Source organism: Pteronotus mesoamericanus, unplaced genomic scaffold (genome assembly GCF_021234165.1).
Source record: "Pteronotus mesoamericanus isolate MK-2021 breed Mesoamerican mustached bat unplaced genomic scaffold, CSHL_Meso_final contig_73, whole genome shotgun sequence".
Classification (NCBI taxonomy): Eukaryota; Metazoa; Chordata; class Mammalia; order Chiroptera; family Mormoopidae; genus Pteronotus; species Pteronotus mesoamericanus.
The window spans coordinates 16,478,934-16,506,775 of record NW_026555245.1 but is presented as its reverse complement, the minus strand read 5'-3'; the positions used below and the strand labels follow the sequence as shown (position 1 = coordinate 16,506,775).

At 38.4% G+C, this 27,842-nt stretch overlaps 1 protein-coding gene across 2 annotated transcripts in view; it reads left to right on the top strand.

Annotated features, from left to right (window-relative positions):
* PIP5K1B (phosphatidylinositol-4-phosphate 5-kinase type 1 beta) overlaps nt 1-27,842 on the top strand; it is a 313,112-nt gene that overhangs the window by 213,940 nt on the left and 71,330 nt on the right. For both annotated transcript variants that reach the window (XM_054583051.1, XM_054583052.1), the window contains 6 exons: nt 397-608; nt 3,034-3,117; nt 3,240-3,288; nt 6,076-6,160; nt 17,963-18,118; nt 22,526-22,670. In XM_054583051.1, coding sequence (XP_054439026.1) covers nt 397-608; nt 3,034-3,117; nt 3,240-3,288; nt 6,076-6,160; nt 17,963-18,118; nt 22,526-22,670 — 731 coding nt within the window. The remainder of the gene's footprint in view (nt 1-396; nt 609-3,033; nt 3,118-3,239; nt 3,289-6,075; nt 6,161-17,962; nt 18,119-22,525; nt 22,671-27,842) is intronic.

Below are 27,842 nucleotides of genomic sequence, written 5' to 3'. Positions count from 1 at the left end.
TTACTTTATCTCTGTGTCTCAATTTTTTCATCTGTAAAATAGAGACAATAAAAGTCCATAGCTCAAAGAGTTGTGAGGACTGGACGCAAGTAAACCACTTAGTACCAGCACAGGGAAAGTGTTCAATGAATGCTATTAGTGAAACATTCATGGACGATCAGGAAGAGATTGCTTATTTTAGATTTGCATAAAAATATTATCTTAGAGCTATTGTGATAATCTTAACTGCACATAACCTAATAATACTTCAAATGTTTTTATTTTTATTTTTCCTCTATCAGCCACTCCCTGGGAGTATGTAGAAGCTGAGTCTCGGTGTATCTAAGGCTCTCTGATTCTGCGTGGGTGACACATACAAGCCATTTGAGTTGGCCTTCTGTTCTTTTTCTTATTCAGGTATTGGAAAGCTTCAAGATCATGGACTATAGCCTTTTGCTGGGCATCCACATCTTGGACCATTCCCCCAAAGAGAAAGAAGAGGAGACCTCACAAAATGTGCCTGATGCAAAGCGGCCTGGGATGCAGAAGGTTCTCTACTCAACAGCAATGGAATCCATCCAGGGTCCAGGGAAGTCTGGAGATGGGATCATCACAGAGAACCCAGACACGTAAGTGCAGCCACCCGCCCACCAACCCTCTGGGTTGGGGCAGCCCACATTATTGAATAGTTAAACGCAATCATGTTCCCTTCATGGTGGCTCTTTGGGAATAGATTCCTACTTGATGCTCATATGAATTAAGCCAGGCTTCATTTCTTTCTTTCTTTCTTTCTTTCTTTTTTTTCTCCCCCAATGGATGGGCTCATGTGTGGATAGGGTGAAAAGAGTGTCAGCAATATCTACTCAGGTGCTCAAAGACTAGAGCCACTCCTAGGCAAAGGGACAATGGGAGGAGCCCCTTGGTCCCTGGAGAATGGGTGCCAGAGTGAAGTGTGGTGTGGGACTCAGCCATTGCTGGAACCCTGGACTGCAACGTGGAGGGAACAGAGGACAAATACCCTGGTCACTCTCCTCTCACCTTTTGCTCTTCTTCTTTTTTTTTTTTCAATTAAAGTTTACATTCAATATTATTTTGTATTAGTTTTAGGTATACAGCATAGTTGTTAGACAACCATCTACTTTACAAAGGGTTCCCCTCAATATTCCCAGCACCCACCTAAGCCAGGCTTCATTTCTATTCTGTGGATAACTAGATGAGTAGCAGTTTTTTGAGTTATTATCAGTCTTTCACCCACATGGGTTTCCTCCCTCGAAGGGCTCCATATTTAAATGATGGCTGAAAATGTTTTTACCTCCATTTACCACATATTCAAAACGCCCACCATACCAAGTCTGTTCAGAAAGTATCCAGCCATGTAATATGAAGAAAAAGAGACATCTACTGACGATGATACAAGATACAAGATACTAGAAACATTGTACACAGGACAATAGCACCTCAGTCCCCTGAAGTAGGCGCCTTGGTGGGAGACACAGCTCTCCCAGTCGCCATCAGCTGCCTCATTGTATGTTCCTGAATCTCACTGAAGTTCTGAAATCCCTTCCCTTTCAAAGGCAATTTTAGTTTTAAGAAAAGCCAGGAGACACAGGGTGCCAAATCTGGGCTGTAGGAGGGCTGAGTCACCTAGATGATTTGATATTTTGCAAAAGACTCTGCACAAGATGTGATGCATGAGCAGGCGCATTGTCATGATGAAACTGCCAATCACCCGTTGCCCATGGCTGCAGCCTTCTGAATCATCCCAGGAGTTTCTACGGAGGAATGTTCAAGCTTAATGAAAAATTTGATGCAGATTTTTTGCTCTACTGGCTCAGTCATTTTGAATATGACGGTCACACAGTATACATGCTCACTCACTGGCTTCTACTGCCCCCACTGACTGGTACAGTGAAGTTGTCATTGTTCACACATGTGCATTCCAGTCCACTTGTCTTGGCTGCCAGGTTACATTGATGCTGCCCAAGCCATTCTCGTTATAGTAACAATAGTTGGCCTTTGTCTGGGCAGACCTTTTACTTCCAATTTGAATAAACATGTATTTAAGCAAATACATGATAGGAATTATGTTCCCAATTCAGAGTTTCTTCACAAGAAGATTCTGTTCTCACCTCTCCCCTGGCAGATATGGTCTGTCACCTCAGCCAGATGTGACAATAGCTTCAAGATTAGTTTGCATATTTTATAAAGTGCATATTGATGAACAGAAACAATTACAAATAAAGAAAATTATTGAAATGGTTGACTGTATCACATGCATGTACCAGCTGAGCAAGGAGACTGAAAGAAAGAAATTTTACTTGGTTATAAGAGACTACCTTCTACAATTCAACAAGACTAAACTACTGGCATATTTCACTTTTACAAAAGAAATTTGTATGTATTAAACATTTAAAAAATCCTTGCTTATAAATCAATCTGAATGCCCAATAATCAATTAAACAAATTCTTCTTTATCAATATAGTGAAATACTACGTTTATTAAAAAACATGTTAGCACTGAATATGAGAAAATGTTCATCCTATAGCAAGGGAAAATTCAGGTTATGAAACATAAAATAATCACTTTTGTGTATTAATAAATATGTACATATACACAAACATACTAGAAATTTTATTAGTGGTTATCTTTGCATTCTAGGAATGGATTCCTTACATATTTTTTCTTTGTGCTTTTCTATATTTTAAAACCTCATAGTGAACATAAAGTACTGCATTTTTCAAAAGCAGTATTTTAAAATACTTCAAAAAGTCTTGCTCATGGTTTTAAAATAGGAATACTTTCTAAATTGTATTCTTTATACACAAGTTTTATGAGCTGACAGCTTTGGTATCGTTCTCCTTTGTGGGAAATACATGATTCTGGATTTCCAAGAAAACTAACAGACCAGGGGAAGAAAAATGATGAAGGGAGAGATAGTCCAGAATTCTTAAAGATTGTCCATTTTTATTTATAGCCTATGTATTAGAAATGATTTTTAACTTTATTTTCATATGCTATGTGCCAAAATAATTTCTCTTTTGCTCTATCAATAGAATGGGAGGAATTCCAGCTAAAAGCCATAAGGGAGAAAAACTGCTTTTATTTATGGGCATCATTGACATTCTGCAATCATATAGGTAAGAAAGTTGGGGAAGTAGTCTTTTATCATTTTAAAATAAATCAACAAAAGATTCTGAAACTTTACCAGGTGGGAATGATTTTACATTTTCATTTTATTTTTCTGTTTGTTTACATTTAGATTAATGAAGAAGTTAGAACATTCCTGGAAAGCACTTGTTTATGATGGGGTAAGTGGCTTTTGTTCCTTGTTAAACTGTATATTACTCTAATTTCTCAGAGACTTTCTGAAGTCTCTGTGTGTCTGGGAAGCTGTGTCACTAGACTTGGAGAGGAAACAAGGGTTTTTATAGATTCAGAATCATGCTTGCAGATTGTTCAAATCTAAGAACAATGATAACATAAATTTGAGTATTCAAATAGTGGACATGCAGTCTGGTGGCTAGGTCCAGGCCAGGAAAACAAAATGATACCTTGTTTCTGTGTGAAATCTGAAGGGCCCAATTATGAAATGATAATGAGAAAATGGAGACTTTTCCTAACAAGCACTGGAGAGATCAGAGGACAGTTGAAAGTTCTCACAAGACCAAACTACAGAGGGGTTTGAACCTGACTTTGATAGTACATAGCCTTGGATTGGAAACCTGTATTCACTACTTTACTAGCCATTTACTGAATCAGAAATACTGTTTGGTATTTGATCTCTCTTAGCCAGGTCTCCCACCTATACCAAGAGGCAGTTGTAATACCTTGTATCCATTTCATAAGACTAATGTGAAAAGTAAATAAAATAATGCACTTTGGTGTTCAACACGACACCTAACACATAATAAGGGCATAGGAAGTAAAAGCTTTTAAGTTATGGAATTTATACGTGGCTAAAGCTGACTAGTACTAGAATGTCTTTTGGACATGGAGTTGGCATAACAGAAGAACAGTTATCAAGAAGCAGCCTCTGTCTCTCTGCCCCGCTCCCATCCCAGCACTCCCCTTCCCCACAAGGATTTTCCTGTCTAAATGTTAGACTTGAACTTCCTGCTGCTGACAGAACATTCACTGGCCTCACCTACCTCAGTTATCAACTTGAAGTGACAATTTCAGAGAATATATTGGTCAAAGATTTGCTCACACATTTTTTAAAAGATGTGAGCAGATGCTTTCCTTGGAAAAAGGATACATTTTAGATGCTGTTCTTCTTCTAGAGAAACACCCACTTTCTCAGTTCTGAGGAAGACTGATAATAACCCTTCAGCATGAAACCTGCATTTTGTCTACACACCAAGGAATGATCTCAGTCGGAATGCACTTTTAAACAACAGGTTCACAAGTTTGTTTCTAAGAATTAAACTTAGCCTTCTTATGCGGATCAGAGATTCCTTCTCTTAAAAGGCCAAGGTTAATTTTTTTTTTTCCCTTACAGCAGAGGAAAGTAGAGACTTCATACTGCCCTGAACATGGGAGAGAGAGGAACCACTCCCTCTCGCATCCCCTTTCTGTTTTCGGAGACAACTTTTAATTCCCCATGACCGGATGAGACTTCAGGTCTGAACGGCCTTGTCCTCTGTTGGTCAGATGCTTCTGAGAGGCCCCACCTTATTCTAGTTAAAACATATCTTCTTTTTTGGTGTTGGCTTTTTTAAGACACTGTCTGTGCTGATTATATACTTGTGAAATTGTAAGCAGTAATTAAGACTTATTGTCTGTTAACAAACGTGCCTCTTATTTAAACAACGTTTCTTCATACCAAAGAGAACCACAATCCAACTCCTCTTAGAAGGCAGGGCTGAGCCTTAATCATCCTGCACCCTAAGATTTTTTGAAATTCCTGTGCTTTTGGGAATATGTGTCCACTTCAGACAGGAGCTGCTTGAATACTGGGGAAAGGGCCTGTGAAACCAGAGGGAAGTTTCCCACCACGTGGACAGCACCACTGAGAGTCCAAGGACCATTACAACTTGGCCAAAGAGGGTTCCTCTGTCCAGCGTCCTTCATGCTGTGCTGACTGCAAGATTACATTGTGCTGTAGGTTAACACCCTGTTTTACAGATGAATAAACACAGACACCCAGTGTCCACGATCACACAGCTTTTGAAGTTAGAGCGAACACCAGCACCAAGTCTCTCAACCTTTGGTCCGAGGTGTATTTTTTCTTCCAAACCCACTGCAGACACCTGGTAGTATCTAAACAGATTTTTAGAAATTTTCTAATTGGAATCCACAAATCTGGAATCAAAATGGAGCATGATATAAGCAAATATACTATTTCTAAAATATTTACCTTGGATAGTAAATAAATACTGAAAAATGTACAGAATTAACTCCTTCATCCATTTCCTTTTCTGGATTTATAGTAACATTACCCTTCAGTTTTAAAGACTCCTACCAAGCATGAAAGAATTGAGTTAACAATTTAAGTGCAATTCAATCTAATCAGTAGATAATTCAGTGTAATGGGGTCATCAGTCCGCCTTGTCTCCTAGGAATCTTCCCAATGTCTATGCACTTCGTACTGGGAGATTAAACCAGCACACTTTTTCTCTTTTTTTTTGGGCAGGGGGAGGGGGAGCTGATGTCACTCTTACATTGGGGTGGTTTTGCTTGTTTATGTCCTCAATTTCTGTTCCTGACTGAAAGTGTTAACCCTCCATCCCAGATGACTTGAGGCACTGGCTGGCTGTACATAAAAAAGAATTTAAAAGCCCCCCCATGGCACACAATAGAATAAGGATTAGTCGTTTGGGTTTATAAAGCAGGATCTCTTTGCTGTGTCTCTCACCTGCCCCTCTTAATGCTTTATTTCATCCTGAGTATCTAGAATCTTTGCTCAGGTTGAATCTGGGGCCTCCTACCCCAGCCCAGCTCCTGGGGCCTGCAGGACCCAGGACACTGCTCTTGCCTGGCTCTCGACGTCCACGCCTTCTGGGCAAGGGCACGGGCTAACAGAATGCCAGGTGCACAGCTCTTCTGGCTTGAACCATCTGAGAGATAAACCTGTGATCCCTGATTTGTCTTTTCAGGACACTGTTTCAGTTCATAGACCGAGCTTTTATGCAGACAGATTTCTAAAGTTTATGAACTCCAGAGTTTTCAAGAAAATTCAAGGTAATATTCTTACGAATTTTTTTTTTTTACTTTTAACATTTCCATGCTGATTTCACTCTGTGTATCTTTGCAAGGTTTTATTGGAAGAGTTTAGATTATTTGTTTGCCAAACGCAGGAACCACATAGTCATTATTGTCGGTGTCCCAGTCAAGTATTGACTGATGTCATAATCACTAAAGTCCTGTATTTTAGTGGAAAAATTTAGAAACTGACTAAATGTTCAACCCTATAATATGTCGGTTAAATATATTTTGGTACAATCAAATAATGGAATCATATACAACAAACATAAATGATGTATGGAAGGAACATTTAGTCCTTACAGATTTATTCGCACTTATAAATACTTGATGGTCTGCATACCTAAATGCATGACAAAGTTCTGATAGGATATATAAAAATGGTAGTAGTGGTTATTCTCATGACATACTCTTCAGGACAGACCATGTTAGATCACAAAACACTTTCAATAAATATAAAAAATTAAACAACAGTGTGGCGATTGCTAGGAGGGAGAGAAGGCGACAGGAGGTGGAGCAGGGCGGATATTGCTCTTACGAGGGACAAATGGTGATGGACAAGTCTAGGCCTGGGGTGGTAAATACGCAATACAGTGTACAGACCATGTGTTGTAGAATCGTGCACCCAAAACCTGTATAATTTTGTTAACTAGTGTCACCCCAATAAATTCAATAAAAAGGAGAAAAAATCTAAAAAGTAAAAAAGATTGATATTATACAAAGAAGCTTATTTTAAAATCTATTTTAATTATAGTTGACATATAATAATAGATTAATTTCAGGTGTACAACAGAATGGCATTCACCATTTTTATACCTTACGAAGTGATCACCACAGTAAGTGTGGTAACCATCTGTTCCCATATATAATTATTATGATACTATTGACTATGGAGGACTCTGGCCCGCAGAGTCCCCCGATGCGCCACGGATGGGAGAAAGAGTCGTTCCAGACACCACTTGCCTGTCTGGAATGGGGAAGGAAACGGGAAGGTGATTCTCTCTCAAGGAGAATGCCCCAAGCCCCTGTGCTCAATGGCTTTTATTGAGAAGGTTACAAGCGAGAAACAGGTAGCAGGAATGTATAGGTAATCTAATTACATCAGTAACTTAAGTTTATAGGGAATAGGTGATGTTTAAAAAAGACAATGGCAGGGACACACCGAATTGCTTGGCTCCAAGGTGAGCAAACATTATGGTGCCAGATGGGATTTGGTCCAGGAGTTTTATAAATTTCTTTCCCAGCCCTGAGCTGGTTACCTGGTATAAGATTAACAGAGCTTGAGGGAGAAACAAAGCGTGCTTCAAGGGGTGTAACTTACTTCTAGGCCTGATTCCCCGCCGGGGACCCTCGGAGCTATTATCGGGTCCTGCCCATCAACAGCATTACCTGTTCCAGGCTTACGGGTCCTCTCCCAGGCCCCACAGGACTATAGTCCCTGATACCACTCAAAACGGCCCCGTGCAATTGACTATATTCCCTGTGGTGTATGTTACATCCCTGTGACTTCTTTTATAACTAGATTTGTATATTTAATCCCCTTCTCTTTTTTTCTAATCATAATGGAACCAATAAATAAAAACTGGAAAGTTTACAAATATATGAAAATTGAATAACACCCCACCAATATATCAAAGAAGCAAGCACAGGGATATTAGAAAAAAATTACAGATGAATGAAAACAAAGATATACACACTAAAAACATGGGGTGCTGTGAAGGCCGTAAATGCCTACATTAAAAAAGAAGAAACATCTCAGATCCATAGCCTAACTTGAACCATTAGGGAGGAACAAGAAGAGCAAACTAAACCCAAAGCTAACAGTTATTCTGAATTGTGGGTTTATATAGGTTTTCTTTTTCTTACATCAGTATTTATTAAACTTTCTACAATGGATATGTATCACTCATGTAGTAAGTTTTTAAACTATGTGAAAAGGAAAAAAAATAACCCTATCATTACATGTAGTTTTATCATTTAGGTATCCTGTGGTCTAATTATATAAACCAAAACATAGCAATTTAGCCGCACAAACCTGAAAAAGTAGAATGTTCATATTATATATTTATATAACAGATTTTTCTTATAATATTTGTTGGGGTTTTCTGTTCATGAAAGTAAACTACTTTCTTAAGTCTTTTAATTTTTTCCAGCTTTATTGAAATATAATTGACATATAACATTGTGTAAGGTTGTGTGCGATGTGCTGATTTGATGCATATATGTATTGCAAAATGCTTATCACAGTTAAGTTACTTAACACATCCATCACCTCACATGATTACAAATTTTGTGTGTGTGGTGAGAATGTTCAAGATCTACTCTCTTAGCAACTTTCTACTATTTAATAAAGTATTGTTAAATATAGTCACCATACTGTACATTAGAGTCCCCAAGTTTTTTTGTCTTATAGCTGGAAGTTGATACCCTTTGACAGCATCACCCCATTTCACCCATCCCCCCACAGCCACTCTTTTACTCTGTTTCTACGAGTTCAACTATCCTAGAAGACACGTATATGTCAGATCATACAGTATTTGTCTTTCTCTGTCTGACTTATTTCATTTAGCATATGCTTTCAACATCCATCCATGTTGTGGCAATGGCAGGATTTCCTTATTTTCAATGCTATGTGCGTGTGTATCACGTTTTGTTTATCCATTTATCTGTCAGTAGAAACTTAGGTTGTTTCCGTGTCTTGACTACTGTAAATAGTGCTGCAACATATTTGGGAGGGTAGATATCTCTTCAAGATAATGCTTTCATTTTGTTTGGATATATATCCAAAAGTGGAATTGGATCATATGGCAGTTTTATTTTTAATTTTTTGAAGAACCTCCACACTATTTCCCACAGTGGCTGTGTCAGTTACATTCCCACCAACAGGGCAGAGGGTTTCCTTTTCTTCACATCTTTGCCAAGACTTATCTCCTATCTTTTTGTTAATAACCATTCTAACAGGTGTGAGATGGTATCTCGTGGTTTTGGTTTGCATTTCCCTGGTGATTAGTGATGTTGAACATCTTTTCATCTACCTGTTGACCATTTGTGTGTCTTCTTTGGAAAATGTCTATTCAGGTCCTTTGCCCATTTTAATTAGATTATTTGGGTTTTTGCTATATTGAGTTATTCGAGTTCCCTATATACTTTGGATATTAACTCTTTAGCTGGTATACAGTTGGCAAGTATTTTCTCAAATTCCAGAGGTTGTCTCTTCACTTTTTTTATTGTTTCCTTTGCTGTTCAGAGGCTTTTAAGTTTGATGTAGTCCCACTTATTTATTTTTGCTTTTATTGCTTTTGCTTTGGTTGCCATATCCAAAAAATTGTTGCCAGGACCAATGGCAAGGAGCTTTTTTCCCTGTGTTCTATTCTAGGAGTTTTATGGTTTCAGGTCTTACATTTAGGTCTTTAACCCATTTTGATTTAATTTTTATGACAGTAAAAACCTTTCAATGTAGAAATATTAGAAACTACAAAAAGATTCAGAAAACCATGTATGTTATTTGATATCCCACAATCCAGAAATATCCACTATTAATATTTTGATATTCTTCTTATCAATGTTTATGCCTGTGCTTTGTGTAGAATTTTATGTATGTTCTTTATATTTTATATAACATTGTTTCCCATATGATTGTATATTCTACAAAGATACCATTTAAAATTGCAATAAAAATATAGATGTGTAGTAAAATTGTGATACAACATTAAAATTATATGGGTATGCCATGATCTCTTTCACTATTTTTCATTATTGCACATTTGAATTGTTTCTCCTTTTTCTATTTCCAACTAATATTTTATGAACATCATTTCAGATCAATTTTATGTCCAAACTTATGATTATTATTTTAGGATACACTTAAGAAAGGAGTACTGGGGAGTTAAAATGCACGCAACTGCAGAGATAGATGATACCACTGTAGACGTCCAAAAGAGGCTGAACCCTTCTAACCCTCAGCCAGAATTATTCTTTTTAAAATATGCTACTCTGATAAGTGAAAAATGTTATCTGGTTGTTTTATTTTTGTATTTGTTAAGTACTGGTGAAGTTCAACCATTATTCATGTTTATTAGACATTTGTCATTCCTTTGAGAATTGAGCTTTGTGGCATTTGCTCCTTTACACTAGGTGTTTATTATTTTTCCAAATGATTTATATGAGTTCTACATATTAAAAATATCAATCCTTTTAAAATCTTTTTTATTCTAGGAAAAACTTTTGTTTCACATTCAACTATCTCTGTGCTATCTTAAAATTGGTCTCAAATTGAGACCAATTAAAGTAAATCCTCTAAGGGGTTTTGTTGTATTTATTTATGTATTTTGCCTAAGATGGACCATAAGATAGTGTTTATTTAGCTTGCAGGCCTGTCTGAATAACAGCTTGTGGCCTATTTACCCCAAGGTGGAAAAACATGACTCTCCTGTGCCCTGGTTGGTTTAGGGAGGATGTGGCCTTGGCGTCCAGCTTTAGTGAGACTCCTCCGTGAGAACCCCCATCTTGGGAGGTTTGCTTCCTTGGCTGTATAGGAATCAGTGGTTCAATCAGTGGCATCTTCACTTCCATGAACTATGTTATGTGTTGCACATCGTCCCCGTTTTTATTGTTTATCATGTTTTTAATGTAACAAGTATTTTGCTTCTCAAGTCGTCAAATCTGTTGACTTTTTTTCTATTTTGATGTTTAATCTCTTTTTATAACATCTTTATGGAGATATAATTCACATACTGTGAAATTTACCCTTTTCAAGTATACAATTATTTGATCCTTAGTATATTCACAAAGTTGTGCAACCATCACCACTGTCTTATTTTAGAACACTTTCTTTATCCCAAAAAGAAATCTCATAGCCATTAGCAGTCATGCTCATTCCCTCTTCTTCCCAGCCCCTGGCAACTACTAATTTATTTTCTGTCTCTGTGGATTTGCCTATTCTGGGTGGTTTGTGTAAATGGAATGATGTAGTATGTGTCCCTTTGTATTTGGCTGCTTTTACTTAACATATTGTTTTCAAGGTTTAGCCGTCCTGTACTTTATTCTTTTTTGTTGCTCGATAATATCACATTTTATGGATATATCACATTTTGTTTATCCATTCATTAGTGGGGGGATATTTGCATTGTTTCTGTTTTTAGCTGTTATGAATAATGCAGTTATCAGCATTCATGTACAAGGTTTTATATGGGCATATGTCTTCATTTCTCTTGGATATATACCTAGGAGTAGAATTGCTAGATCAAACGGTAACTCCATTGAACATTTTGAGGAACTGCCAAACTCCCAAAGCAGCTACATCACTTTGCAATCCCACCAACAACATACAAGGGATCCAATTTATCTACATCCTCCCAATATAGGTTAATGTCTGACTTTTATTTTAGACATCCTAGTGGGTGTAAGGTGGTATCTCATTGTAGTTTTTATTACTATTTCTTTAATCACTAATGATGTTGAACATTTTATGTGCTTATTGACTATATTTTCCTTGGAGAAATGTCTGTTCAAATCCTTTACCCATTTTTAGCTGGGCTATTTGTCTCTTTATTGTTGAGTTGTAAGAATTTATATATCTGGACACAGTTTCTGTTCTTAGATTTATGGCTTAAAAATATTGATTTAATTTTAAGAATGTGGTTTGAGATTGGGTTCAACTTCATTCTTTTGCAAGTGGATATCCAGTTGTCCCAGCACCTTCTGTTTAAAAGCCTCTTCTTTCCCCAGTTGAATTATCTTTGTTCCCTTGTCGAATATCAGTTGTCCACCAACGTTAGGGTTTATTTCTGGATTCTCAGTTCTTTTCCATTGATCTGTATGCCTGTCCTTATACCATTACCATACTACCTCAGTTGCTCCTGTGCTATATTGTAAGTTTTGAAATCAAGAGCATGAACCCTTCAAAAGTGTGAGTGGTTTTTCGAAAGTGTTTTGGCTATTCTGGATCCCTTGGATTTCTCTGTGAATTTTAGAATCAGCTTGTCGATTTCTGGGGGGAAAAAAAGGCAGCTGGTATTTTGATAAAGCTTGTATTGAATCTGTAGATTGATTAAGGTGTGTTGCCGTCTTAACAATATTGTCTTCCATTCCTTCACCATGGATGTCTTTCTTTATATTTAAGACTTCATTAATTTATTTCATCAGTGTTTCGTCATTTTCAGAGGACAAACATTACGCTTTTGTTAAATTTATTCTTAAGTATTTTCAATGTTATAAATGGAATTGTTTTCTTAATCATTCTTATGTTTACAAAGTACTTCACCATTGAGGAATCAGATAAATGTTCACTCATACTTTTCTTTTACTATTTATAAGTTAGTTTTTATTTTTTAAATCAATATAATATTGATGAAAAACAAGGTAGTGCTAACCTTGTTTTCCCCCAAGTAGTTAACCGTGGTCACAGTACCATTTATTGAATAAAATCTTTCTGCTTCTAAGCACATTCAAACACTTTATCATTTTTCTTATTGCATGGACAGTAATGATAATGCTTATAGCTGTGCCACAGTAGAAAAGGTTATCTGCATCCACTTTCTTGCTTTACTTCTTCCTTAACACATCTCTGTCTAACATTCTGTAGATTTCACTTATTTGTCTTACTCACTGTTTGGCTCCTTCACTTGGATGCAAACTCACTGCTATAGCCCCAGCACCTAGTACAGGGAAGTGGAGCCTGGGAAGGGGGTGGGTCATAACTTGTATGCTGGGCCCCACTTTCTCCTTACTGTCCACAACAGATTGTTCTAGAGTTTACCTCCACTTCAAGGTACCATTCTCTAGCCATTTATTCTCTCTTCCGGGTCCATGTTTCAGCCTTCAAACTGTTCATTCTAAATACAACCCCCCTCAAATCTACATCTCCTTCCAGCTTCTGGTACATCTTTCTCACCCTTTGCAGTCCCATTATTGGAGAATTGGACCCAGTTGCTCTCTCACTTCCTTATTTCTGTCACTCTTCTGGGCACTCCAGTTGGCTTTTGACCCCACCACCGCACTGAAATATTCTTCCCGAGATTATCAACAGTCATTGCTTAAGGCACTGAGTAACTTTGAGTCTTGTCTTAAAACTACAGTATTTGAAACTGCTGATGTCAGCCCTCTGAGCGAGATTTCCTCCACTTGTCTTTTCATGATTGAGGACCGTCCTGGTTCCCTCCCAGCCTCTCCTGCTCCCCCTTGGGGCCCCTTCGGCAGTTCTCATCTCTGCCTGACCCTTACGTGTGCGTGTTCCCAAGCGTCTAAGCTCCAGCTTTGTCTCTCCTCCTTAGTCAGCTCTTTCTGCATGATTTTTCAGTCTCCCATTACCACCTGAATTCTTATAACTCACTCCCCACATCTCCAACAAACCCCTTTGCCTATCCAACTTTTTCACTTCCTGTCCACCAAATTCTACAAGCTCACGTGCTCACAGTTAAATTCGACTGCTCCCTGTTCCAGAACCTGCCTCACTTCCTGAGTGCACACCTCACTGAAGGCCCCTGCCACCTGCTCAGTTATGCAAACCAGGAATGCGGGCCTCGCGGCAAGCTTTGATTCCTTCCTTTTCCTTACCACCCATGTGCACTCACTTACCAACACCTATCTCTCTCTGAAACACTGAGCATTCATCCCCTTCTTTCAACCACTGTGTGTGTGCGCGCCGCGCTTGTGCTTTTGAGGGTTTTTCCGTACAGTTGTGGCCCCACATTGGTCTCTTGCCTCCAGTTGTGTTCGTAGTTAATCTCTTCTCCTTACACTGCAGCCAGAGGGATCAGTTTAAAATATAAATATTCTCTTGCGAATTACCTGTTAAAAGCATTCCAGGATTAATTTCTTTTTTTACTTCCATGGATCCCCTAGTACACAAAGTCCTTGATTTGGCTTCTGAGTCCCTTTGTGATATGACCTTTCTTTTCCTCCCACGTGACATCTGTCTCACCTCGTTCTATGCCATTCCCTCTCCTCTGGGCTCCTGCAGCTCTGAACCCCTTTCACATACCCCAGACGTTCCAGGTCCGGGCTGACTCCACGTCTCTTCACATTCTTGTCCCTTTGCCTGCAGCTCTTTCTCCATCCTACCTGTGGTCTTCCTTCAGGTCTTAGTTTAGATGATGCTTCTGCCAGAGAACTTAACCGTACTCTGCCATAATAAGCTGTTTTTCTGTTTCCCCCACTAGACTTTGAGTTCTGTAAAAGTAGTGACTATTCCTAGCACCTGGCACATTTCCTGACACTTAGTAGGCACCCAATCCTTATTTGATGAGTAAGTGAACAAGTGAATGGACTTTTCATCTACTACCAGCATTTCAAAGCATAGCAATTTAATTAGTAAAATTGACAAGTTAAACTACAACTTCAAGATGTCTTATCAGCTGTGATTAACTTAAAGCTCTTAATGCCTAACTCAATCCCCAAGAAAACAGTACCTGATCTTCAAGTTTCTTTATTTTCAAATCAGTTTGTTTAACCTTCTTAAATCCATTCATCTCTATCCAGAATTGAGTCACACTGCCAATGTAATATTGTCTGCAAAACCCAATAAATCCCTCTGGAAATATTAGTCATCATAATTTTGGAACCTTACTAAAATTCTCTACTCAGATAATATGTCTAATGTCCTAAAATTTAGTTTCCTGAAATGACTACAATAGTACATTAATTTTTTAGAAATCAACTGTCCTAAGATTTTAGGACAATAATGCGTTCATTCAACCAACATTTGAGCGCCTATTACATACCTGGTACTATGCTAAGCATTAATAATATAGAAAGTCTGTTTAAGGTCAGGGATGAAACATCTTACAGATTTATAATGTAATAAAGCCATTGAGAATAGTGTTTTGCCTACACTGTTATAGGTACACAGAGAGAAATAAGACCAATTCTTCCAACAGAGAGCTTCACAGAGAGAAGGCTATTTAAGCTAAGTCCTGAAAATATAAGTCAGTGTTTATTAGAAAAAAAGGCAAGAAGGGCGCCTCGAGGAGCAGGAACAGCATATACAAAGGCCCTGGGGTAGGTACAGGGAATGGCACAAAAGTGAGCTGGAAAACAGTAAAGCGTGGAGGTAGTTGAGTGATAGGACATAAGGCTGGGCCTGGACGTGGGATACCTATCCCCAGACATTGTTTAGCCAAGGACAAATCCTGGAGTTTCTGTGGCACAAAAGAAAGTAACCGGTAACCCAAACCATCTTTTGAGATCTCCCCCCATCAAGAGAAACCCCTGAGGCGCTCAATTTCCCCAAGATTTGAGTCCTCTGATGCTGGCTAAGGCCCTGATAACTCCTTTAAGGAAGATTCACCATTGGAGAGAAAAGTAAATTCTTTCTGAATGTGTCATGTGCTCCTGGCAGGGGTTTGCTTTGGGGTCCTCCCTGCTCCTCATTGTTTGTGATGCTGATAATGAGCAAAGAGCTATTTTTCTAGACTCATGGCCTTTGCTCCAGTATGAACGACAAGTACATACAGTTCTCTGGATGTCTTCCACTCATTCACTTTTTTTGTTTGTTTTTTTGTTTTTGATGCTGTCAACATTGTTTTGATCCTAACTGCTCCTCTATTTAGAGACTTACTATTGACCTAAGAACCATGCAATTCTCAGACCTTTTGTTCTCAATATCACTTTATACTCTTATTTATGTGGGTTAATATCTATCTACATTTAACATATTAGAATTTAAAATTGAGGAAAACTTTAACTATTCATTAATTCTTAAAAGGAAACAATAAAAATGCACGTTAACATATGTCAATTTTAAAGTAAGAAATTTTTAAGTAAAAAGTAATTATGAAAAATAATTTTTATTTTTCATTAAATTTTAAAATAAAAAGTAACTATGAAAAATAGTTTTTTTCATTTTATTTTTAAGTTATTTTGCAAACAAATACTTTAGAGTGATAAGAGCATCATTACTTTATATGTTTTCATATCCCTAATTCTTGCTCAATAGAAGACATCTAGGGGGTCTCATGCCTGCTGCTGAATTCAACTTGTGATATTACCAGTCATGTAGCACTAGAGAACTCATGAGAGAATGGAAGTGAGAAAAGCAAATAATGTCTTAATATTATTATGAGAATAGTTTTAATGTTGCAGGCCTTCTAAGAAGGTCTTGGGGGCTCCTAGTGGTCCCTGGATCACAGCTAAGATCCTCTGACTTAGAAGTTTTAAAATATTGCGTTGTGAGACAGAGTTGGGGATTTATAAAAATTAGCAGATAGAGTATTAAAGCAAAAGCCAGTGTCTGGGATATTACTTCAGGCCTGTAAAGCAGGCGTAACCACCGCATTGATAGGGTGAGAAGTTAAGGAAAATGTGATTTATTTGTGCCACTTATTTATCATTAAAATCCATTTTGATCAGTTTTTACATGTTCAAAATCTGCTCCCCTCAGAGAAAAACAAACTCCAGTTTTATACTTTTCCCTTCATTTTAACCAGAAAATAGAATGCTAAATGAGCTAGGAAATGAACGCCCAATTAAGTAACTTAAGAAAAAAGGAAGACACCTGGGGTTTCATGGTTTCTAGCCCTGTGACCTTGAGCAAGTCATGTTTCTACTCTGTTCCTGGACCTCTAAAAGGGCCTATCTCCCTCAGACAGCCATGGGGATAGTTTGAGATATGGAATGTGAACGTTGGCTTCCAAACTCTAAAGCCTTCTACAAAAGTTGTTTATAACGGTGATATGATGATGATGATAAGACTCCTCATGGGACACACAAGCTGTCCCTTCCCTTTAAGTGAAGAGTTTGCCCTCTATTCCCACATTTGTGTGTCCCAAAGTCCTTTTCCAATAAAGTCCTTGCAAGCTGCCTATGGGAATGCCCCAGATGAGTGCGTAATCTATGTTCTGAGATTCCCAAGGCCAAACACAGTTATAGCAACACATCTGTTGTCAGGTTACCCCTACATGCAGACCCCCAAAGGAGGAGAGACACTGCCAAAAATAGCTTCAGGGAAACACATAAGCAAGCCTCAACTTCCTGTCCCCCCATCCACCAAGGAAATTCTATAACATGGTAAGCCAAGAAGAATGATTACAGCAAAGAGTGGATAAAGATAGGGATGGCCCAGGGGCACTGAAGCAGTAGCCCCTGATGTATCAGAAGTAAAGTCACAGCCTTCAGTGAGCATGGTTGGTGGGAAAGTATATTTGCCTTTGTTCAGGTTCGCAGCACACTTCTGAAATTGTAGGATGCTGTTTGGACCAAGATCGGGAGTGAATTATGCATCTGACGTAACCGTGACTTAAAAAAGGCCAAAAGAGCAGGAAATTTCAGTGGAAAGTCACTGCAAGAAAAAAGCAACTGGAAGTAACTTGGCTAAATTGGGCAGCATGAGTATAAGATTAAACATTGGCATGGTCAGAAATTCCCAGTCCCAAGTTAATAAAACTAGGGTCATGAGAATTCTCCTTAGTTTACCATCTGCGTTTACCAACCCACCCAGCTTCCACCCAGCAGTGAAAAAAACATTACTTGGAGAAGGGAAAATAATTCTTTAACAATAAACCACTTGAATTTCACCTCAAATAGGACCATTAATTCAAAATCTAGAGAAACATTTCCACTGGAATTTATTCTAGGATATTCCGATTCAAGTCAAGTCATTTTGAACAAATGATATTACCAAAACACAATTTCATCTCCCTTTCCTCATGTATATAAAGCTAAGTTTCTTGCATTCCACTCAAATAATGACTGACATGTTAATAACAAAGAATAAATAACTTCTTAAAAAATGAAATATTGGTGTAGTTTTACAATAAGTATCTTCATTTGTCTCTTTCTGTCCAGCTTTGAAAGCCTCACCTTCTAAAAAACGATGCAATTCCATCGCTGCCCTGAAGGCGACCTCACAGGAGGTCGTGTCCTCAGTGAGCCAGGAATGGAAGGACGAGAAGCGGGATTTGCTGACGGAAGGGCAAAGTTTTAGCAGCCTTGACGAAGAAGGTAAAGATGTGTAACTTAAAAGAAAGAAAGAAAGAGTTCTTGTGATTTTATTGTATTTATACAAGCAATGTAAACTCACAGTAGAAAAATTACAAGATATCAGCTCTAAGAAATAGGGTCCATTAAATAATTTTTAAAGGATATTTACAGTATGACACAGTTAATATAAAATGTTTAAAACATATAAACAATGTATGGTTTCTGGTATAAATAAATTAGAAGATCGTAAAATATTCAAAAACAAGATCGGTAATCCCACTACCTGAAGATACCAGATCTGAACATTTTGGTGTTTTTACTACTAGACCTTGTTCTGTGCATGTATTTATATATTTTTTTCAAACACATATATATTATATACTTATAAACACATATACATTATACATGCAATCACAATATAACAATGAATTATCAATTTATTTAGGCCCTCTTTAATGAATTTAATCAGTTTTATAATTTTCTCCTTGCATGCCATATATACCTATCTTTTGTTAGATTTATTTCTTAGATAAAGATAGCGGTAATAGACATAGATATGTATTTTGTCTTTTCCAATAGTGTCTTTTTAAGACTTGGGTTTCCTGGCTGGTTGCTGCTACTGTGCAGCCCCCACTTCCTTTTCCCTCTCTTACGTGCTGGCGACGGCTTCTGGCACAACGATGAATAGAAGTGGTGACTGTGGGCAGCCTTGCCTTGCCCTCATTTTAGAGGGAAGGCTTCTAATGTGTCCCTGTTGAGAAAGACATTTGCTCTATTTGATACCCATTATCAGGTCAAGGAGGTTCCTTTTTATTCCTCGCTTGCCAAAAAGTTCTTATCAGGAATGAGGGTTGAATTTTATCAAATACTTTTCTCTACCCAGTGAGTGGATCATTTGGTTTTTCTCTTGTAATCCTAGAAGAGGAAGTGACATTTTAGATTTTTTAATCAGTATATTCTTTTGGCAATCCCAACATTGCCTGCAAATTTCTTCTACTTCCTGTAGAAAATTATGACTCTTCTCAGGGTTTTCTCTTCCTGAGTCTTTAGAATAGGGTGTTATTCCTGTTTTCTTCTGCACCACTTATCCATATGGGCCGTGTAGATTTCCTTCTTTCTCGTCTTCCTATAAACCTACTCTTACCCAGATCTGCCCTTGCTCCCCTGTCTGCATTGATGGCTCCAGCCTGGCAGACATCCGCCCTCTTTCCCTAACCACCCCTGCGCTGCCCTCTCCCTCCCGCATGTCTGGTTTTCTTATCGCACCTATAAAACTCAAGGTGTCTGCAGTCCGGGAAATAGGAAAAACTTGTTTTTAAACTATTGAGCACACTGATATGCTCAATGTGACTTCTGAAATGAAAGCAGTATGTCCAGGTATTAAACTGGATAATAAATGCACTACATATTAGCATCCAGAAAGTCTAAAGATGTGGCGAGTAGTGCACACAGTGTGCTCTTTTTTTTTCCACATAAACTTTTGGACCCATTGCTTAAATGGAAAAGTAATTTACCTGAGAAGGTTTTTGAAAGTCGAAGAAAAACCTATTAAGTATACCCTTTGAAAATGTCAGCATACTATTTTTAAATAAGTTTATTCCAACAATTCTCTACCTCCACAAAGTTTGTTACAAAGTTTGGCCTTTTCATAGCGCACTGTATTTGGAGACTTCCTTTTTCATAGCACACCGAGTCATCACCAAATTCCCTTCTAGTTTTTAATCATTGGTTTTCTGTCATTCTCAGTATATCTTAGTTATGTTAGTTTTCTATCGCCATATAACAATTACCAGAAAGTTAGCAGCCTAACATAACCTCCATTTATTAGCTCACAGCTCTGTAAGTCAAAAGACTAATAAGGCTAACCTTGGTTCTTTGGGCACTGCGTATCAAGGTCTCAGTGGGGCCATGTTCTGGGAGATGCTGGAGAAGACTCCTCCTCCAGGCTCATCATGTTGTTGGCAAAATTCATTTCCCTGCAGTTCTAGGACTGAAGTCCCCGTGTTATTTGCTGTGGGACACCTGAGAGCCACACTCGGGCCCTAAAGACCATCCACATTCCTTACAAAGCTGCCCCTCCATCTTCATCCTTAGAATTTCTCCCAAGTCAGTCCACCTCATACTTTGAGCCTCTGACATCACCATCTCTGACCTGGAGACATAGAATTAAAGGGCTCATGTGAGCAGGCCAGACCCACCTGGATAATCTCCCCTTGGACCAACTCAAAATTAACTGATTAGTAACCTTAATTATATCTGCAGAGTTCCTTTTGCCATGTCGGATGCCATAATCACAGGAGTAGTAACAGCTCATCATATTCACAGTTTCCGCCCACACTCAAAGGCTGTAGGTCATTGGGGATCATCTTAGAATTCTGCCTACCACACTAGGTTAAAAAAAAACAAAACAAAAACAACTGAAGGCTACAGGAGCGTGAAAAAAACAGTTCTCTGCTTCAAAGATACTCCTACTAAGAGGCTGAGGGGTCAGCTACCCAGGGTTTGGATGATGTATGACCTGGGCCAAGTCCCTGGACAGATAGCGTTTTTCTGTATTCTGTCCCTCAGGGAACCTCTGGTTTACAGCGGCCAGCTGGCTGTGTCCCAGACCTGGGCCTGTGCTAGTTCTCAGTTCAGCTTCATCTGTCTTATGTTTGGTGGTAATTCATTGGGCTCTGATGTGTTGTTATCTTTCAGATCCAATTTTCAGTATTATTGAGAGTTTTCATATTTTTCTCTGTAGTTTAGGAGAAAGTGGGATCAGGTATGTTGAAGATTGCTAGCCAGCTATCTCATTAAATTGAAGCTTTTCTAATTTGTGTATGCTGCAGACTTCGGTTACTCATGTTTTTATAAGATTATCGCCTGTTATTCATAATGGCAGTTCTATATTTTGACCTAAAGCGTAAGCAGAGCTGCACCATCGCATACATTTTAGTGTGTGTCCAGTCTCCTCTCCCAGAACCCAGCCCTTCCGCTTCCTATTGCCCCCATGCCTCACCCCCACCTCCCCATCTCTCCATCTCTACCCCTTCAAATCCAAAGTCCCAAACCTTCCACCCACGTGATAGTGCCTGTTGGGATCAGTTTCCATTCACACACACTTCCTGAAATACATAATGTTGAGTCTGTTGTGCCTATAACAGAATACCAGAAACACCTTCCAGTTATATTGTATTTATTATTGTCTGTTTTAGTTTAGTTTGGGGGAATGATTGAAGAGATTGCACAGGAAAGCCTGGTGACACTAGTTAACAATACTGTATTGTATATTATTTGCAAGTTGCTAAGAGAGCAGATCTTAAAAGTTCCCATCACAAGAAAAAATGTTGTAACTATGAGTGGTGATGGGTGTTAACTGCTATTATTATATTAACCATTTTGTAGTAGGCATATATATCAAATCATTATGTTGTGCACCTAAAAGTAGTACAATGTTACATGTCAATTCTATCTCAATAAAAATTCAACAGCAGACTATCTACCTAGGTTTAAAAAAAGAAAAAGCACAAATCCAACTGTAGAACTTTAAGGATGGGATTCGTCCACCTACTATGTCCACAATGTTCTCTCTTTTTAGAGAAGCTCTGATCTGTGTGACTGGCCCTTTAATTAAAGGGCTATCTCTGACAGGCCAATAATGGGTGTAAATTTGCCTAAAATTTAGGATAAGCTGACTTAAAATGACCTAGATTCAACTCTCAAAAAAAAGAAGAAGAAGAATCCACATAGAATCTGAGAGTGGGCCTGGCCTGCCGCTCAGCCTTGAATATTCTGCTTTCCTGATGATGGAGGCCTTTTGGATGAGATTTTCATAGGCACCTCCATATTTAAAAAAAGAAATGAGTTTCCTCTTTTTTAAAAAGGCAGCCTTGCTGTTAAATTATGATGTCAGGAAGTGCTGTGGATAGTGTTCAAAGATATGTGTGGGCTCAGACGTGGCTAAGGTATAGCTGGCTGTCAGTCTGTGAAGCATGTTTCCTGGCTCGTAAAAAGACTAGCTCATAGGTCTGAACTGAGAATCACAGATATGTGCACATCCTGGGGAGAGGAAAGCAGGTTCACTGTCTGTTTATACATTTGCCAATCATCCTTTTAATCTCTGTTGAATTATCTCTTTAAGCTCCTCGGAGCTTTTTATGTCATCTCTTGAAACAGTAAATCACTTTATTAGGCTTTAAAAAGAACATTCATAACGTCATTTTCGTAAGCCATTTTGTAAATTAATGCAATTTCCTTTCTGTTTTACCTGTTACAAGAAACTATTTTATATTTATGTTCCAGTTCAGAGGAGCTCAGTTAATTCGTAACTTAATTTGCAGCCTAGAATGTAAAATGAATGCTTTTGGCTTGTTTAAATTATTACAGACATGAAAACAGTGGTTATTACTGAGATTCATGAGTGTGTGTGTTGCTTTTGTTACCCAGCGCTGGGATCCCGACACAGGCCAGACCTGGTGCCCAGCACGCCATCCCTGTTTGAAGCTGCTTCCTTGACAACCACAATTTCATCTTCTTCCTTATATGTCAATGAACATTATCCACACAACAGGACTACGCTTTATTCAAACAGGTAATATTTAGTGTGATCAAATTGCCAGCCTGGCTGTTACCATGTCAACATCACAACTAGACCAATATCTCTGAATGAGAACATGCTGTCCCTAACAACCAGGATGTGCCTGTCACCTGCTCTGTAAGAAAGAGAGAGAGAACATGCTTGATTTTTACTGTGGCAAAAAATGCATCTGAGGGAAAACTCTTCTGATTTTTCATTGTAGTTACTCATTATGTTTGGTTCTGTGGAAGAAGACAAACTTTTCATCATTTTTATTTCAATAATTTTTAAAGTTATTTTTTCAATTACAGTTAATGTGCAATATTACATTAGTTTCAGGTGTATAGCATAATGATTAGATATTTATATGCCTTATAAAGTGATCACCCAATAAGTAGTACCCATCTAACACCATATGTAGTTATTACAATATTATTAACTATATTCCCTACGCTGTACTTTACATCCCCATATCATTTTTATAACTGCTAATTTGTACTTCTTGATCCTTTCACCTTTTGTACCTATCCCCCTAACCTTCCTCCCATCTGTCAACCATCAGTTTGTTCTCTGTATTCAAGAGTTTGTTTCTGGTGTGTTTGTTCATTGATTTTGTTTTTTAGATTCCACGTATAAGTGAAATAGTATGGCGTATGTCTTTCTGTAACATTTCACTTAGCACAATACGCTCTAGGTCCATCCATGCTGTTACAAGTGACAAGATGTCATTTTTATAGCTGTGTAATATTCATATATATATATATATATATATTCATTTTATATATATATAAATATATATAAATAAAAATAGCATCTTCTTGATCCACTAGCCTATTGATGGGCTCTGACTCCTTCCATATCTTGCGTGTTGTAAGTAATGCTGCAATAAATGTAGGGGTGCATATGTCTTTTCAAATTAGTGTTTTGAATTTCTTCAGATAAATACCCAGCAGTGAAATTGTGGGTCAAGTGGTAGCTCTAGTTTTAGCTTTTTGAAGAACCTCCATACTGTGGTCCATAGAAGCTACATCAATTTAAAATCCCACTGATAGTACACAAAGGTTCTTATTTCTTCACAGTCTTGCCAAGCCTTCTTGTTGTTGTTGTTGTTGTTTTTTATTTATTGAGGATAGCCATTCTGACAGGGGCAAGGTGATGTCTCAGTTAGATTTTAATTTGCATTTCCTTGGTGATTAATGATGTTGAGAATCTTTTCATATGTCTGTTGGCCATCTCTAGGTCCTCTTTAGAGAAATATCTATCCAGGTCCTCTGCCCATTTTTAAATTCAATTGTTTTTCTGCTGTTAAGTTGTATGAGTTGCTTAATCTCTTTTTTGATATTTACTCCTTATAGGATGTATCAGTGGCAAATATCTTCGCCCATTCAGTAGGTTTTCTTTATGTTGATGATTTCTCTCACTGTGCAGAAACTTTTTAGTTTAATGTAGTCCCATTTGTTTACTTTTTCTTTGTTTTTATTAATTTCTTATGGATGGATTTTTAAAACAAGCACTCTTGGTTAATATTGCAGAGATAGCTACAAAGATACGTGAATATTCTCTTTTCATATAAGTGACATTTGTTTCCATGGTAGACAGAGTAACGGCCCCACAAAGTTGTTCACATCCTAATCCCCAGAATCTATGACTCTATTACCTTGTATAGCAAAAGGGTCTTTGCCAATGTGATTAACTTAAAGATCTAGAGATACGAAGAGTATCCTGAATTATCCAGATAGGCCAACTGTAGGCACAGGCTCCTTAAAAGAGGAAGATAGAAAGGTTGGAGTCAGAGAAGGAGACGTGATGCCAGAGCAGAGGTCAGAGAGAAAGTTTTAAAGATGCTACAACTGCTGGCTTTGAAAGTGGAGGAAGGGGCCATGAGCTAAGGAATGCAGGCAGAATCTAGAAGCCAAAGAAAGGCAAGAAAACTGATTCTGGCATAGATCCTCCACAAAGGAATATTAGGGCTTCTGAACTGCCAGAGCTGTAAGATAATACATTTTTATTCTTTTAAGCCTCTTGAGTTTATGACAATTTGTTACAGCAGCAACAGGGAACTATAGAGTGACTCTCAAAAATTTCATGTGAATTTGAGCATTGAGGTAGGTTACTGAAATTTCTTACATAGAAAGTCAATTTTTTATTAGACATTTTTTCCTTTTTAAACAAAATGTTTCCAAACATTGTTTCTAGGAATAAAAAATATCTCCACAAAGAGTTCACAACATTGTGGGATTAGCTGTTTCACTTTTTCTGTTTTAACATATGCAATTTGGTAATTATTTTTAATTTTAGGACAGGGACTCCTGTGTATACATTCTCAATAATTATCTGTTAAATGTTGAACAAGTTGTTTTTGAAACCTAGCTTTCAAGAATCAAGATGAAGTTTACGCAGGTAATGTGCTTCTTACACTGTAAATCATTTTCCGCCTTCAGATGAGCAGCTGGGTTCACTCAGTATGGTAGATTCATTTTCAATATATGAATATTTATAGATTCTAGCTTGGTCCTTTGGCAAATTAAGGCTTGGTGGTTGGAGGCCCTGTAGAAATTCTTTTTTGTCGCTGTTTCCCTCTCTCTCAGCTAGATCCGGGGTAGGTAATAGCAGGTGAGGCAGCCAGTCTAGGTCTGGAGAAGTGGAAGAGGTTGCTGGGTGAGCCACAAATCTCAGCTGCGCTTCAGTTTGGAAAGCTCTGCTGTAAGGCCAACAGATAAGCCTCCCATCATAACTTATTCTGCTCTACTCTGAAGGTAATTTGGTTGGCTTCCTTGCATTAGAAAAACTTAAGGTGACTTTATACCTAATATTAGTGTGTACCTTGACTGTTCAAATTTATAGGTAAATTAGTCAAACAACAGAGTTTTTCTAATATCTGTACAGTCCAACTGAACACCATTCTTTTGCTTTCAAATGTAAGATAGGCTCTCCAAAGATAGTTGAAAAGTTCTTTGCAAGTTCTTTGCAAAGGAAGTTCTTTGCAAAGTCAAAATCAATTCTCATATGAAGCCACGGTGATGATTTACCATTGCTTTGCTTCTGTTCTCATTATCAGGGTCATGTAATTGAATATGCTATTAAATTATCTACTAGAACTTTCAGCCCAAAAATTAAAGGGTTTTGTCTGATTGTTTGTTTTGGTGGCAGTGGTTGCCGTTAGGGGTCAAGTCTCTGCCAGAGGTATTCTGCTCATGGGAATTCATAAGGTTCCCCAGGGTTTGGCACTGCCTCCTCCTGACTCCCCACCCCTCCCCGCCTGCCAGGGAGCCCCCTGTGCATGCCCTGCTTCTGCATGTTCCTGGGCCGTGGGACTAGTCTGGGTGCTTGTATTTATGCTACACTGGTTATCGTTTACTTGAACGTGAAAAATATCAACGGTATCTATGGTTTTCTCCTTCCTTTTTTGAAATTAATTGTTTGAAATAAGTCTCCTTTGGCATTGAATCCCCAAGTTGCAACTTCACAGCTATCAGTCCAGGTTGGGTTCAGTTGCAAGAACAAGAAACAATTCTGGCTTCATCACAGAGGGATTTGACAGAGGGAATTAGGTACCTACGCAGGCTGCAGGAAGGCTGAGGGCGTGTGCTCGGGCTGGGCTTCTGGAAATCACTCCTGAACACACCACCCAGCTGGCCCACCAGCAGCCCTGCAGCCTCCGCCTCAATGAAGTGGGTGCCCTGCTGACACAATGCGAGTCCAAGAAAGGCGCTTTGGTGAACCCAGAATGCTGTTCAATACAACCTAACATTTTAAAATTAATCAGTTTCATGAAAATACCCAGATTCTTTTTGAAAAACCACCAGCTTTGGCACCACTCGGCTCCACTGCATCCTGGTGGTTCTCAGCTCGAGGGGAGAAGCGTGTGCCACCACCCTACCCTCCCTGGCCCAGGTCCCCACGCTCTGCTTCATTCATCTCTGCTCTTGCTGCCTGTGGGCATATCGGCTTTTAAGCCTTGATTTAGACAGGCCTCAGATCATAACTGCCGCCATAGGGAAATCATGTGGAAAAGGTGCAAAACAGACATAAATGTGCTGTAGAACCCTCCGGAGAAATGATGGCTGTGCCAACTTCTGTGAATCAATTTCATTTTCCCCACCCACCACCCCCAACCCTCGCTGCTGGGAAACCTTATCAGCAACCTGAATTGTCCACTGGTACGTGGGTGAGGGCGTGGATGAAGGAGAGTTTTCTTGAGGCCCATGAGGACAGGGCTGCCCTCGAGAAGGATTATGAGGAAGTTGGTGTGGATTCTGTTGAATGAGAGTGTGAGGAAGGAGAGGAATGCTAAAGTTAAAATGTCACAACAGTGCTGCTTTTACAGGGAAGCTTATTCTCTTTTAAACAGTGAAAAGTTGTGGTCTGATCAGTGAATTTGTATGTAGCCGTACACTCATGTACAGTTACTGGCCGATGCTTTAAAACATGACACTTTGTTACAGACCCAACCAGTCCATTTCTCTGATGGGTTTGAATAAAGTATTCCCTGTCTTAAAGGAAAAATAAAAGAAATTATATTTTGTTTTTATCATATTTTCTTTGACAGCCCCCCTAGATCTACCTAGTGGTGTGTCTTAAGGCAATAAATACACAGTATTCTGAACCTCATCTGGCCTACTAAGTTTTAAAACCTAATTCCAACAGTCTGGAAAGACAATTAGTTGAATATTGATATTATAATTCATGTCTGGGTTTTTCTCTTTCTCTATGATCTTATTTTCTCTTAAGGATAAGTGGCCTCTTTTCCTTTTTAACATTATGCTATATATATATATGCATTTAAATAAGCTGGAAATACTTCAACTAACAATTGTCATTCTGTCAGTCGTTTTAGAATCCTTAACTTTGAAAGATGTTGATTAGTGCCTGGATGTCTCCACACCAAAATTATATACTGCAGTGGGAAACTGCTGTCACTTAGAATTATTCCTTTTTTCAAAGGATTAGTCTTTGTTACCTCAAAAACTCTGATAGCAACCCATTCTTTTTTTTTTAAGCATACTCCAAAAATTTACTAAAACTAAGAAAAAACAGTATCATTTTTTAAGTGTGTTTATATTATTGAACCTGATGATTGGGAGTGCATACTTTCAAGTTTCACCATACCCTTCTGTGTGAGTGTGCGCAATTCATAGGAATGAAGAGAAAACTGTTGTGGGTATGTGCTTCCCAGCCAAACAGTGG